This window comes from Physcomitrium patens, chromosome 5 (assembly GCF_059467195.1).
Source record: "Physcomitrium patens ecotype Gransden chromosome 5, ASM5946719v1, whole genome shotgun sequence".
NCBI lineage: Eukaryota > Viridiplantae > Streptophyta > Bryopsida > Funariales > Funariaceae > Physcomitrium > Physcomitrium patens.
The window spans coordinates 4,705,891-4,718,439 of record NC_143414.1 but is presented as its reverse complement, the minus strand read 5'-3'; the positions used below and the strand labels follow the sequence as shown (position 1 = coordinate 4,718,439).

General features: G+C 41.7%; 2 protein-coding genes across 3 annotated transcripts; one reads left to right on the top strand and one right to left on the bottom strand.

Moving 5' to 3' along the window:
* The first annotated feature begins 1,048 nt into the window (after positions 1-1,048).
* On the top strand, positions 1,049-3,303 carry LOC112282361 (uncharacterized protein At5g49945). Its single transcript, XM_024519870.3, has one exon. It carries the CDS (start codon positions 1,505-1,507, stop codon positions 2,885-2,887), a length of 1,383 nt encoding a protein of 460 aa, XP_024375638.1. The 5' UTR covers positions 1,049-1,504; the 3' UTR covers positions 2,888-3,303.
* Positions 3,304-4,297: 994 nt separating this feature from the next.
* On the bottom strand, positions 4,298-12,457 carry LOC112282358 (nardilysin-like). 2 transcript variants are annotated; one of them, XM_090250319.1, is made up of 19 exons: positions 11,697-12,297; positions 11,029-11,115; positions 10,713-10,840; positions 10,481-10,556; positions 10,217-10,263; positions 9,964-10,076; positions 9,787-9,860; positions 9,444-9,539; positions 8,989-9,108; positions 8,466-8,699; positions 8,031-8,179; positions 7,486-7,642; positions 7,147-7,302; positions 6,505-6,878; positions 6,145-6,294; positions 5,688-5,870; positions 5,356-5,559; positions 4,917-5,177; positions 4,298-4,783 (listed from the first exon to the last, which is right to left on the bottom strand). In XM_090250319.1, the coding sequence occupies exons 1-19, from the start codon at positions 12,238-12,240 to the stop codon at positions 4,418-4,420; spliced, it is 3,519 nt and encodes a 1,172-aa protein (XP_090106445.1). In that variant the 5' UTR covers positions 12,241-12,297; the 3' UTR covers positions 4,298-4,417. The 2 variants fall into 2 exon arrangements, with proteins under 2 accessions (XP_090106445.1, XP_024375634.1); XM_024519866.3 differs by lacking the exon at positions 11,029-11,115 and having other exon boundaries at positions 11,697-12,457.
* Between the last annotated feature and the right edge of the window lie 92 nt (positions 12,458-12,549).

The window sequence follows — 12,549 nt, the reverse complement described above, 5'->3', positions numbered from 1 at the left end:
TGAGAAATATTCATAAAAAAAATTAAATAGTAATTTAGAAATAAAAATAATGTGATTTTTTTTATTAAATAAAAGATTGCTTTATTTTAAAGTATGTTTCAAGATAGTCATTAAAAATAAAATAAAATAAAATAAAAATCTTATGGATTTTTTAATAGACATTTATTTTTCTATATTTGGTTATAATCTCAAATCTTTGACCTGTTGTAATATGCTATAATTATATTTAATATGTAATTTTTTACTTTTAAAATGAATAAACATGTATACACATGTAATATTTGTACAATTAGCCATTGTTATAGTGAACCTCTTGAGATTGAAGAAATTGTTGACTATATAGTGCAATTGATTATATTGTGTAGTATAGTGTAGGTGGTGTAGATTGGAACTAGCAAAATGGGTTGTCTGTAATCCAAAGTTAATCTTGGCAAGGTTGATTATAAAAACTCTTTATATATGCAAAAAAAAAAAAAAAAAAAAAAAAAAATCTAAAAATTCACAAAAGACATTATTCTTTAAGTACTGAAACTTAACTAAAACATGAATAAGTTTAAAAAAACATAACGCCAAACACATCTATACTTAGTTCAAAACATTATCTCCAATTCATGTCAAAATTTAATTGTATAAAATAATATGATTCCCAAAGATATATTTAAGTGTAAAGCTTAACTTATTTCAATTGGACAAAACGACAAGAATACATGATTATCATCATTTAGCAACGTGAATAAGATCAAGTATCCATGCAAGGTAATGTGCTCTCATTCATCAACCAATAACTTGGTTCTTTATCTCTTTTATTTCCTCTAATTCGCGTGTGTGCGAACAAAAATGCCAAATCCCACACTCGGTTCCAAATTAGCTTGTTAATTTAGGACCACCTTGACTCGCTCTCATCCACCGGCACCCGATGGCCGCTCCCGCGCGGCAGCGGCAGTTTCCAGTACATGAACCTTCCACAAGCGACGATTAGGGCAGCGCCGGACTCGGGGTTTCAAAACCAACCCTTGGTAGTGTGAAAAGCACGAAAAGGAATCTCGATTCCAAGTCGCAAAGGAGGGAGGGAGTGAGCGATAGCAGTGAAGAAGCATTTCGGAGTAGGGTTTTGATGATCGTGGTGGACTCCCTTCCTCCATCGCAATCGTGCATTCCTCGAGGCTCTCTTGTTGTCGTTGTTGTAGCTGTTTACTTGGTGCTGCATATGATGCTCTTCTTGTAAGGGCAGAGTAGAATGCAGCGATTGACAGTGTGGAGCCTCTGTAGGTAGGGCTCTTGCACGCTCATCGAATTGGAGCAGTAGCGGTGACGAAGAGGAATCATCCCTGGAGTTGATAGCGTCTCGTTTCGTGCGTGCGGTAGGACTCAGAACGGTCTGGTTTGTTTGTTTGAGAATTTGGTTAGAAAATTTAGGGAGTTTTTTTTTATTCCCTTGGCCATTGATTTCGCTGGCGGAGTTTTGGTTTCGTTGGTGGTAGTGACCACGGGGAAGAGTGGCCCGATGGGTTCCAGATGTTTGTTGTTTCTGGTGTGCTGCATTTTCGTGAGCTGGGCCGTTATTGGGACAGCTGTAGTACGAGGGGAGGAGTTTGAGGGGTTCTCGGAGGATGGACTTGAAAAAGAGGAGCTGGATGCTCCGTTTGTGGCGCCCGTGAGGTCAACCAAGACGCAGGCCTCGTCGGGAGGTGGTTCGAATGTCGATGAGAATGTTGGTTCGTCCAAGCAAGCGAACAAGAAGGAGGATGCGCGGAGCTGGAGGATGGATTCTATGGAGTATTGGGACGAGGACGAGTTCGAAGGATTGCCTGTGGAGGAAGAGGCGAAGGTAGAGAGCACTCCCGCTGCTTCTGCCGATAGCTTGGAGGAGAAGGTTTCGGGAACTGAGGATGCCAAGGAGAAGTCTACCAAGACGCGGAGCCTGTTCTCCCCTTATTTGGAGGTGTTAGGTGTGATCTTTTTCTTGATCTATGGGGTTGTGTTTTGGTTCGGAAGAAAGGAGAATGAGAAGATCGCTCTCGCGTGGGCGACAGAATTTGCAGGGACGGATGCCATTTTAGAGAAGAACTTCAGCATGATCGGTTTTGGAGATAAACCGGAAGCTCCCTCCTTGATTAAGGAAGGACAGAACACTTTCAAGTTCTACGCCAGTGGCAGAAGGTACTGCGAATCTCTTATGGCCACTCTGGTTCTCAAAAATCGTCAGGATCTTCTCTGTCGATTAGTATACCTCGTCTTTCCTGTCAAGGATGAAATCACCTTTCAAATCAACATGAACGAAGACGCCATGGAACCGGTCGTCTTCGCATTGACTCACAAGAAGAAGGCTAAGGACTCTCAGCGGGATTTGAAGGATCTTCAGCAATTCGCTACAGTTCTCAATACCCCTTCTAGCCGTAAGTGGGTCTCAGAAGATCTGGCAGTTATTAGCGAGTCACGTGAGCTCGCCTACGACCTACTACCCGAACTGCTGTTGGATCAGGTGTTCGGAGACAAGGCATTCAAAGCCTATGCACCCTACTTCGTCTCCTTGCATTTCTCAGATCAGTTCCCCGAATCCAAGCATAAGAAAGTTTTGCAGTTCACCTTCAACATTCCGTCTTTGGAAAAACTTACCGAGATGAAGCATCTGATCGCCCTGGTTCCGTACTTCATCGACATTATGGGGAGGTATAGAATGGGATCTGCTGCCAAGACTAAAGCGACCACAATTCGGGAGAAAATCAGAGCGGAGGAGTACAAGGAAGCTTGGAGACTACGGCAGGAAGTTCTTCAGAAAAAGAAATCTGAACAGCAAACTCCCATGTCAAGTAAAAAGGAGGAGAAAGAACGGTTAAGACAGCTTAAGAAAGCCATGCCTAAGGTCAAGATGTCCAGAGGCCACTGAGTTGCTGCTTGTACCTCTTCAATCTGCGAAGTCTATGCACCTCCAAGGCGAGATGAGTCTTCTGCTTGTTTTGGATCCCAACTGATGGTGAATGCGGAGGTTGCTCCAAAGATTTCCAGTATCTTAGATGCTCTTGTTTGAAATCAGTAACGCGCATTTCTTTCGAAGGGATTCTTCCAGTTGATAGTGTTTGTGGAGATTACGGCTTTTAGTTCATCTATCTTTGCAGAGGATTGTAGAGCTAACATAGCAGTGCAGAGTGCGTGAACCTGCGTTTATTTTCGGTAGATTCAGATGGTTGGCAGAGAGGCTTTTAATTTATCCTCAATTGGTTTTACATCCCGGATTGATATCTAGACCTGCTTTAAATTAGGTCAGTTAATCACATTCATGGTATTGCAATTCCATGCTTGTCACGAGTATGATTCACCGTGTAATAGTGCGAAGAATTGGTTTCTGCACCCCTAAGTTGAAAGTGAACGTCGGGAGCATGAATTTATTGACATGAGGCATTGTACCAATTGGGAAGTAGGATAGTATGTCATGCCTCTTTCAATTCTACTTAGATTATGTCGTACCTTTGAAAAGTCGTCACCGAACGACTTGGAAATCTCGATCTCGTCAACACATTATGATTTGATGAGACTTAACTAAGATGTAGTGCTGATGATCAAGAACGAATCTCTTTGAGGAACATTCCAACAGCACTTAGACATAAATTTACAATCTATTACAATCATATCTTGTTGAAACCATCGTCCATACGTAAACTCCAGACGGGTCTTAATTTCCAGGCACCAACGCTACAAAAATGGTTGTAAGCGCAGGACACCTGAACACACGATGGCGGAGAGAACTCATGATGAACACTACGCCAGAATCCAACAACAGATGTAATTTCCTTCACAACTTGCTAGACTAGCGCAAGTGTTAGAATTACCACATGAGCATCGCAATCATCCGAATCAGCTGGTTAACAACATAACACGATTAGATGAGGAAGCTCAACAGCGTAACACTTTTTTATTTTTATCACCATGGATATGATCACATCAATTTTTTCACTGAAGTACTACTCGTTGTGGAAGATTTGCTAGGACAGTCGATAGGCTTGCGATATATTCCCAGGTTATACCTTAGAATGCTCTTTTAACTCGTTTGGTATTCAGACGTTGTTAACGTAGACTTCCCGAGACCTTCGTGTGCTGCAAAGTGGAAATGACTCGCAACAAAGCACACTGAGCCAAGCATGTAATATTAAGTCATCGGACAGTGAACTTGAACTGAAAAGGACTGAATTCAACTACCTATCATTAATTAACTTATGAGATAAGTGGTCAGAGTGACCTCGGAAGAACCTTGAGTTGACAAGTTGACCTTAGTATTTGGTGTACCGCAACCCCGAAAATGTAACAAGAAATAATGCTCTGAATTGATGTGCATAAAAATTATCATCAAATGTGGAACTTAATCTTACTGCACAAACAAATAAAATTTCGATCCTAGGTTTTGGAGATTAGCTCCAAAAGCTCAAGGATACAATTCTATCTTTGCTTTGAATGAACTCAAATCGTCTACAACTGTAACATCTTTAAAAGAGTTTGCTAGCTTATCTCCCTTCTCAGATTTGGCATTACCCCCCCAAATATGGATGCTCAACTTGCGACGTCCAAGTGAAGAAGGAGAAAAATACTTCGTGAAGAAGTCTAAGATTTCTTTCTTTTCAATGGTCATTATTTCTGCCGCCTCCAGCTTACGTGCCTCAAACAAATACCTTTGATCCCAAATTTGTTCCCAGTGACGATCTGTCTCATCTACTAAAGAGTGGTCTCTCTCAAGCTTTTCCTCAATCAATGCTTCCTTGTAGTTGCTGAACTCATCATCGTGAACATCGCTCTGCACGACCACATAAAAAGCAAAATTCGTAAAGCAAGCTACGTCACAGATAACCCAAGAGAAAATCATGACCAACACAGAACTAAATGAAGATGAAAATAATCCCAATCACCCTTCAGGTATGCAATCGTACCAAAATCTGTGATAGAGAGGTAATAAATGCATTGATTCGCTGCTCCACGAACACTGGATTGTATTTGGCTGATTGCACTCGAAAGCAGAAGCCAAGGACCTTGTACGTGACACGGACACCGCAGTCGACACGATATCCCAACTGTTCTTTTGTTCTAAGTTGATTAAAGCATGGTTCATGGACCATTTGCTCAAACAGGTCAATAATGCCCCTAAGTCTTAACGACTCCTTTCCAAGATCTTTCTCCAGTTGAAAGTACATCTGCCACCCAACAAAATCAACAGCGTCACATACAGAATGCGTGAAAGTCTACATCGAACAGGTTCAGAAGCTACAATACAAGTTCGAACACCTGCTCAGGACACCTGGTAACTGTAAATCAAGACTATGACCCGATACAAATTCTCGTGTCATGTAGTGTCAAGATACGGTCTATTACCTCGACAACAGAGTTTTCCTCAGCCTCGTTTTTCACAGTGGCAGTGTGTAGAATTGCGCTGCCTGCGTCCAGTTTTACTATCCTCTCTACCGGCCTTGATTCAGCTGGCAGAGCAGTTTTGACTAAAGATTGCTTAAATATATTTGTAATACCAAGTGCTTCCTCCTCATACAGGTTTCCATGGCAGAGTGCTTCGATATAAGTCTGAAAACACCACAAACACCGAGATGAGAGTCACCCTTATATAAATCTCAGGAAACCACACATTCCTAACAAATTATACACAAATAATATTTGTACAACCACAAATCATAAGTCGCAATAGCATTTACCTCGCTGAAGAGATGAGGGATATGTGCCGACACATCAGCTACTGATAAGGATAACAGACACGCTAGCTTCTCATCAACAGGCCAAAATCGTTCCTTCAAGGCTTGCAACCTAAGATATGCAGAGTGTTTCAAGGGTTTCATATTCGTATTTCTGTATCCACGCTCCAAATCCTCTTTGATTACCTGCGTTTAAAACAGCCAGCTATATGTCAAGGACATCCATTTTTCAAGCAGTGAAGCCTAGAAGCGAGTAGTGCAGAGGCCAGTCAATAGATTTGCAACAAGGAGGATGAGACACGATCTGAAAAGGTCTCCACACTTGCAAATTTGACACGAAAATGTTATTAAAAGAGCAGCATTTGAGCTCAATAAAAAATGATTACACGTATACAGTACATATCCCACAAACCAGATCAACTACTACAAATGAAAAAGAAAATAGGATAATAACAATCACCTGGAAGCGATCTAGCCTGGGAACCAGAGAGGTAAGAAGCTCAGCGATTTTGCTAGCAAGAACTGGGAGCTTCTCATTAAAACCAAAGAGTTTGAGATCCAGTTTGTCGCCACTAAAAGTCATGGAGGACTCCAGCTTAGCTACATTTGCCTGAGGTCGAACAAAACTAAGTAAGCACGAAGCAAAATGCAATAGCCTGATTAACGAAAAACCAATCATAAAAAAAATACTAAAACAAAAATAAAAAAGGAGGGGAAAGAAAATGAATTATTCACGTTAAAGTAAGCCTGCACTCAAAAGAAAACTGGGATGATAGAAACAACATGGTTCAACTTAAACGAAATTTTCAACGAAACTCACCAGATAAATAGTCTCATTCAACTCGTGCTCAAGCAACTTGACATAAATCTCTGTCAACACAATACTCCGGATATTTTGGCTTGCAGCCTTGCATGTAACTGAGAAATAGGTGTTGGCACGAGGAGTATTGAAGGTTCGGTCTAGTTTGTACCACACCTTCAAACCTAGCTCATCCAACAGCAGCTTCGGAATATCTGGACTTGGGGCATCAGTTTTTCCTGTTTTAATGGTGAAATCATGTGGAATGAAAGCATTCACTACAGGCATGCTTAGGGCAGGATCAACTTGTTCAGGATTTGCCCACCGTTGAAGAATATCATCCGAAAGTTTCTCAACTGTGTACGGCACCTCAAACCAGGGCTCATACTGGATACCTGCGACTCGAACAAATTCAATATGAGTCACGGTCTAAAAATGGAAACATGACCTACAACAAGACCAACATATATAAACAACACACAATTTGCAAGTCCAGCACATCATGACTCACACAAAACAAGACACTTCTATGAGAGCTTTCCACTCGACACCACAGCAAACTCTGATCAACACCCATTAAAAAAATATTGATATGAAATAGGACATTTCTACAACTATATTTACCAAAATGGTAAACAGTCAAAAGGCGGCACAAGGTATTACCAGGACTATTCTTGTCAAAGTTCTTAGTCACGAGATCAAGGCGCATATTATATGGATTGACTCGATCAATGAGATCAGCCACAAGCTCCGGATCCCACTCCTCAAATGCATAATCTCCGTAAATGGTATGTTCCTCACGATAGATGTGCATGTTTGCTGGTACCACATAACAGCATGGTCAGTTGAAACTTTTAAACCGCAATATACTAAGCCATAGAGATTCTAAAATCCACACGTGTTTTGTGAAATTCAGGTGAGCAATACTAGATTACATTCCGACCAAAAGGGTGACAGAGAAAAGTAAATCATGTCGACAATAGAAGAGATAAGCATCTGTACATGCAAGGCGCACAACGTATTGATCTGCAGATTCTTCCTCAGCAAAGCGAAACTCCATCATGCCCATTGCTTGAAGCTCGTCAAATACCCATTTCTGCGGCCCAGTTGTTCGAAGCATTTTCACATACTGATAGAGCACTCCAACAACATCCAAAGCCTGTCACACGCATATAAGGGGCCAGCATGAGAGGCGTAGAACTTGTCGATTTATTTTTAGATGAACAATAGGTTACGCATTTAGTAAAACGTCAGGGAGGGGAAAATAAAAAAAAAAAGAAGAAGAAGAAGAAGAAGAAGAAGAAGAAGAAAGGAACCGTTATCATGATCATAAAATTGCTAGCTATGTTTTCTATGAAGAAAACGAGTAATACTTCCCAAAAATTTGTGCAAACTTAGAGGAATCTCAGCAATTCCGTTAGTGTACGAATTATGTACATGTGATCAAACCCAACTCGGTAGCAAATAGTGTAGGTATGAAAAATAAGACATAAAAAGAAAAACTAAAGGATGGATAAGATAAAAGATGTCAAGGCTCCTAAATTTACATGCTCAAGACCAGAATCGGTAAGCCAAATGTTGACAGAAAACATATAGCCAGCTGAGCTGTGATCATAGCCTCCCTCCCCAACCCCAGCTGAGAGCCCTGTTGCCCAACCTTTCGCTTTCAAGAGAGACAACAAACTTCCAGCGCCCTCTGCACATACGTCAATAATAAGTTTCAATTTGCGCAACACATGTTTGTAGGAAAAAGCAAGAGCCATACAAATCAGCACCTCCATATGGGTGTGGTGACGCCTGTTATCCACCAACAACGCAATATTCCTAACAAGACAATAGAAAAGTAAATAAAAACTGAAAATAATTTTCAATAATTTTATCATTTTGCTTAGACTTATATCAACTTTTTAGAAGCGAAGCAGAACAGGTCAATAACACTAGGATACAATGCAGTTCGAATAGAGAGGTTGGATGAGGAGTACCATGGCCAATTAAATGAGAAATATAGTCCTGAGGTTTTTTCAAATAGGCCGCTTCAAGACAAGGAAAGGGCCAAGTCAAAGCAATTAAGTGCTGATCCTTGACGGACTCAACTCGATAAAGTGATCCTGGTTCCCAAACAGGACCGTCCCAAGGAAATCTCAGAGGTGTTTGGCCACCGTCTTTCACCTTACCAAAATGCTCCATGACCCATTCCTTCAGTGTTTCCAACGGCTCTGATTCGTTCAAGCAAGTAGAGTCTCAGTAATCAAAACACAATGCCGGAGACTACGCGCAAAAGAATTGATAGTCTATAAACACCTCCATTGCAGCTTGAAGCAACAAAAATAGCATTCAAGTGGTGCCTGAAGAAATGCTTCTAAAGGCTCTAGGATCACGTCGGACGCGCATTATGGAGCTAGCCCAGCATCTGACAACCACAACCCAAAGGGAGAGTATATCCGACTCTAAAGGCGCAAGCACATACAACATGGCAATCAAGACCGGTGAGATCTTACCACTCACCTCCACCAAGGACAGTCAGTTTCATACGACTGGCCAAATAATGATCTTTATAAAGCTGGATAAGTTTACTCCTCATATCCACGCCTCTTTCCATTGGCTCGCTTAAGCTCTTCTTATTTCCTGTCAAACGAAATCCAGGATGAAATGAAACGCTACAATTTCTTAGGATGTGTGTCACAAGTTGCGCCATTGTGTGTATTAAATGGTAATTACATTCCTGTATCGTCCTTTAAGAATATTATCGCACCTGCTCTTTAATGCAGCTAACAGCTTGGTTGGTCAGTTTCCCTAAAATTTCACTTTGAACTTGGAATAAGTCCCGCATATCTATTCCTAAACACTAAGCTTGACTGCAACATGTTGGTTCATTTGACGACACTGAAATACTTGACCACCAAGAGCGTAAAAATTCGAGCATTCTGAGCAAAGAGTATATAATGCGAAATTAAGCTCACCCCATGAAAATGACCGGAAGGGATGGCCTGGTTTAGCAGTGTGGCACTGCAGCTGCAAGAGACGGCAAGCATCGCTTTGCAATACCTGCTCAAACTCTGAAAGAATACACTCAACATCACAAAACAGTCATTCAAAAGCATCCTCATTAATGTGAGGCATGTAGACAATGCGAAACCAATTCGGCAAAACAGATGAAGATAAACGATTTTGTTGTATCTGTCTCCAATTGTTGCTTTACACATAGGCTACCCTGATATGTCAGAATTAAACACTTAGCATATGCAGCTCAATGCTAGAATGACATAAAGCCCATAATACACGAAAGATTAATGTGGTGAGAACCTGAATCTATAGCCTGAACTTCACGATCCATAGTCTCCGGCTTAGCCAGAGGTGCGATAAAAAATTGGGAGAACCTGCAATAGAGAATTTGTGACCCAATTACCACTAGAACAACAAAGGAATTTAAGCAAAATGCGTAACGGGACAGAACAATTCCACCAGAACAATATAAATTACCGGTCAAGAGCTGGTTGTAAATGATTAGGGCTGACTTCGAAGTGATAACATGTGAATTCTGTATCCGTAAACGCATTTGAACCACCGCCATGCTTAGATAAGAAATTGTCGTACTGCAACCCAAGACAAACACAACCCACAAGACCTATAAGTAACAGCAAACTTTATTCCATTGCTCGCACTTCAGTCAGCATATAATAACTAAGAATATAAATGCTAGCAAGGAAACGCACTTGTGGAAAGTAAACAATACCTCATTTTCATCTGGAAACTTTTCACTCCCCATGAACAGCATATGCTCTGCAGAATTGGAAAGGTATTATTCGAAACTCGGGTAGTGATCATGTCACAGTATCTTAAATGCGCATATAAGATTCCTAGCATGCTTAGGTCGAACAAACGAACAGTACTTATACATACCTCCAAAAAGAATCGAACCGGAAACTCATTTTCATCCTTTGAAGGAAATTTACAGGGTCGTACAAACAAATGTTAGCGAAGTTGACAAGGCACATACCAAGAAAATGAGCCAAACCCTGTGCATCAGAGGGGTCCGAAAAACTTCCTACGCCTACACACATGGCTGCAGCTGCCTGCAAGCGCAACAAATCCAATCAAGTATGGTTGAAGAACGAACACATCAAATAAAAATGCTTCACGTCAGACAATAATAACAGATAACACTATCATTTCACCTGTAAACCTAAGAAACATTCTTATTCTCCTCCTTACAAAAAGCGAAGCAGTACCTTTTTAGTAGGCGCCTGCATTGCACCACCATGGGCACCACCATGAGCACCGTCGTCGTCCTCATCCTCGTCCGTTTCCTCCTCATCAACCTCGTCGCTCTCCTCATCACATCCTTCCTCACAATCTCCTACAAAACTCTTCCGTCATTGAGTTTATAATCTCGAATACAAAGCAACTAATGATCAAAATACATGTGTACTTTTAATCGTTGCATGAAGATATTAGCGTCATGAGTTGGTTTCCTTCAACAGTTTTATGGTTTGCTTCTTGATTAGTATTATCTTAGTATTTCAATTAGCTTAAGCAATCAAGTACCCAGTTGTGACCCTTTACGGCTCTGAAATGGTCTGCGAGCTACATCAAATTGAGGCCTAATCTTGGCGTTGGACTTGGATACAAAACCTGCAACAGCTATAACTCACCCCCTAAAGATAGGAAGAGAGGTTATTTTCTCAATAGATGAACATTGCCTGTAAGCACAGGCCTAAAGGGGCCCAGCAGATTTCCCCGATACAATTATTGTCGGGGTCAATTCTAAGAATCAGTATCGGTGTAGCCCTAAAGATCGATGAAGGCCATGTAACAACAAGACATTACACTTTCTCGAAGCGGAGCTACATATATTGAGTTAGATTACAACTTGAGAAAAGTTAACTAGAGAGACCTTAAAAGCAATCAATGTAGCTAACCCGGGAAGTTTAATCACAAACCAGACAGTATTTTGTGACGGAACGGCAGAACACCTTCCGGTGAATTGTATTCTAGTATTGAGGTAAAACTGCGGATAAAGTTCAAGCAAAATATATATATATCAATTTTGTTTTTTTTGTTTTCTTTTTACTGTTTGTGATTGCATCTTTAGAGAAAGATTGATATGCGCCGCCAAACAGTATGATTGAAATATCGGTGCATTCAACTCGTAATCCGCCATACCGTTCCTTCATCGCGACAACTTTGGAGTAGCAGAAATTGAGAGAACTTACCGTTGCTGCAGCAAGGCTTCAGCACGTGCCCATGATCCCGTTTGCGGCCTCTGGCACCATCCACCTCCATGCCATCACTGTCTTCATCATCATCGTCGTCGTCGTCGTCCTCTCCCTCATCGTCATCTTCTTCACCTTCCTCGTAATCCTCATGGTCTTCATCGTCATCGTCGCTGTGGTCATGGCTACAAGCACCCCCACCACAAGCGTGACTATCTTCAGGCTGCGGCCCTGACATAGCAGGATCGTGAATCAGCAATGTCGTCAATCCGTTCGGCAGCTTCAGCACTTGGTACTGCCGCTGGTCAGATGCGGCCTTCACCACAGTAGGCCCTTCCACAGACGTGCTTTCCATTCCCATGACTGCAGAGCCAACTAAACAGCACGCGATCAACCTCCTTTCTGGTGGAAAATCCGTGTGCAGCCCTGTGACTTGAACAGCGCCTTGCAATGAAAACCCTAAATTACCTCCTAACCTCTTGGCATGCACTAACTGGCATGAAAGTGACACAGCGAAGGGTTGGAGAGAGGATGTCAGGGGCATCCTTGGATGTGAAATGCTGCCCTTGAATGTTGCACTTCCGCCTCCTTCCAGTTTTCAAGTCAAGCCCTCTCCCGACTTCTTTCCCAAGGCTCTTCCTACACCGGCAAGGTACGGTGACTAAGCCCTACAATGCGGGTTATTTAGTGGATGGATAGTAGATAAATCCTAGGTGGCACTTTGTGTCAACCTACGTGGAGAGGGCAAATTTGGGAGTGAGCTAGGGCACTTTGAGTTGGTCAAGAAAGGCTTTCGCAGGAGGAGGTTGGGGTTTGAGGACTTGGGGGAGGAGAGATTTTGGTGATGGTGGTG

What these genes read in the sequence shown, in the direction of transcription:
- LOC112282361 (XM_024519870.3), top strand. Translation starts at nt 1,505, where the DNA reads ATGGGTTCCAGATGTTTGTTGTTTCTGGTGTGCTGCATTTTCGTGAGC.
- LOC112282358 (XM_090250319.1), bottom strand. Translation starts at nt 12,240, where the DNA reads ATGCCCCTGACATCCTCTCTCCAACCCTTCGCTGTGTCACTTTCATGC. An exon ending in GAAGCCTTGCTGCAGCAACG is followed by an intron (nt 11,116 to 11,696) that starts GTAAGTTCTCTC and finishes TAGCTGTTGCAG; the next exon opens with GTTTTGTATCCAAGTCCAAC. An exon ending in CCTCTCTATCACAGATTTTG is followed by an intron (nt 4,784 to 4,916) that starts GTACGATTGCAT and finishes GTGGTCGTGCAG; the next exon opens with AGCGATGTTCACGATGATGA.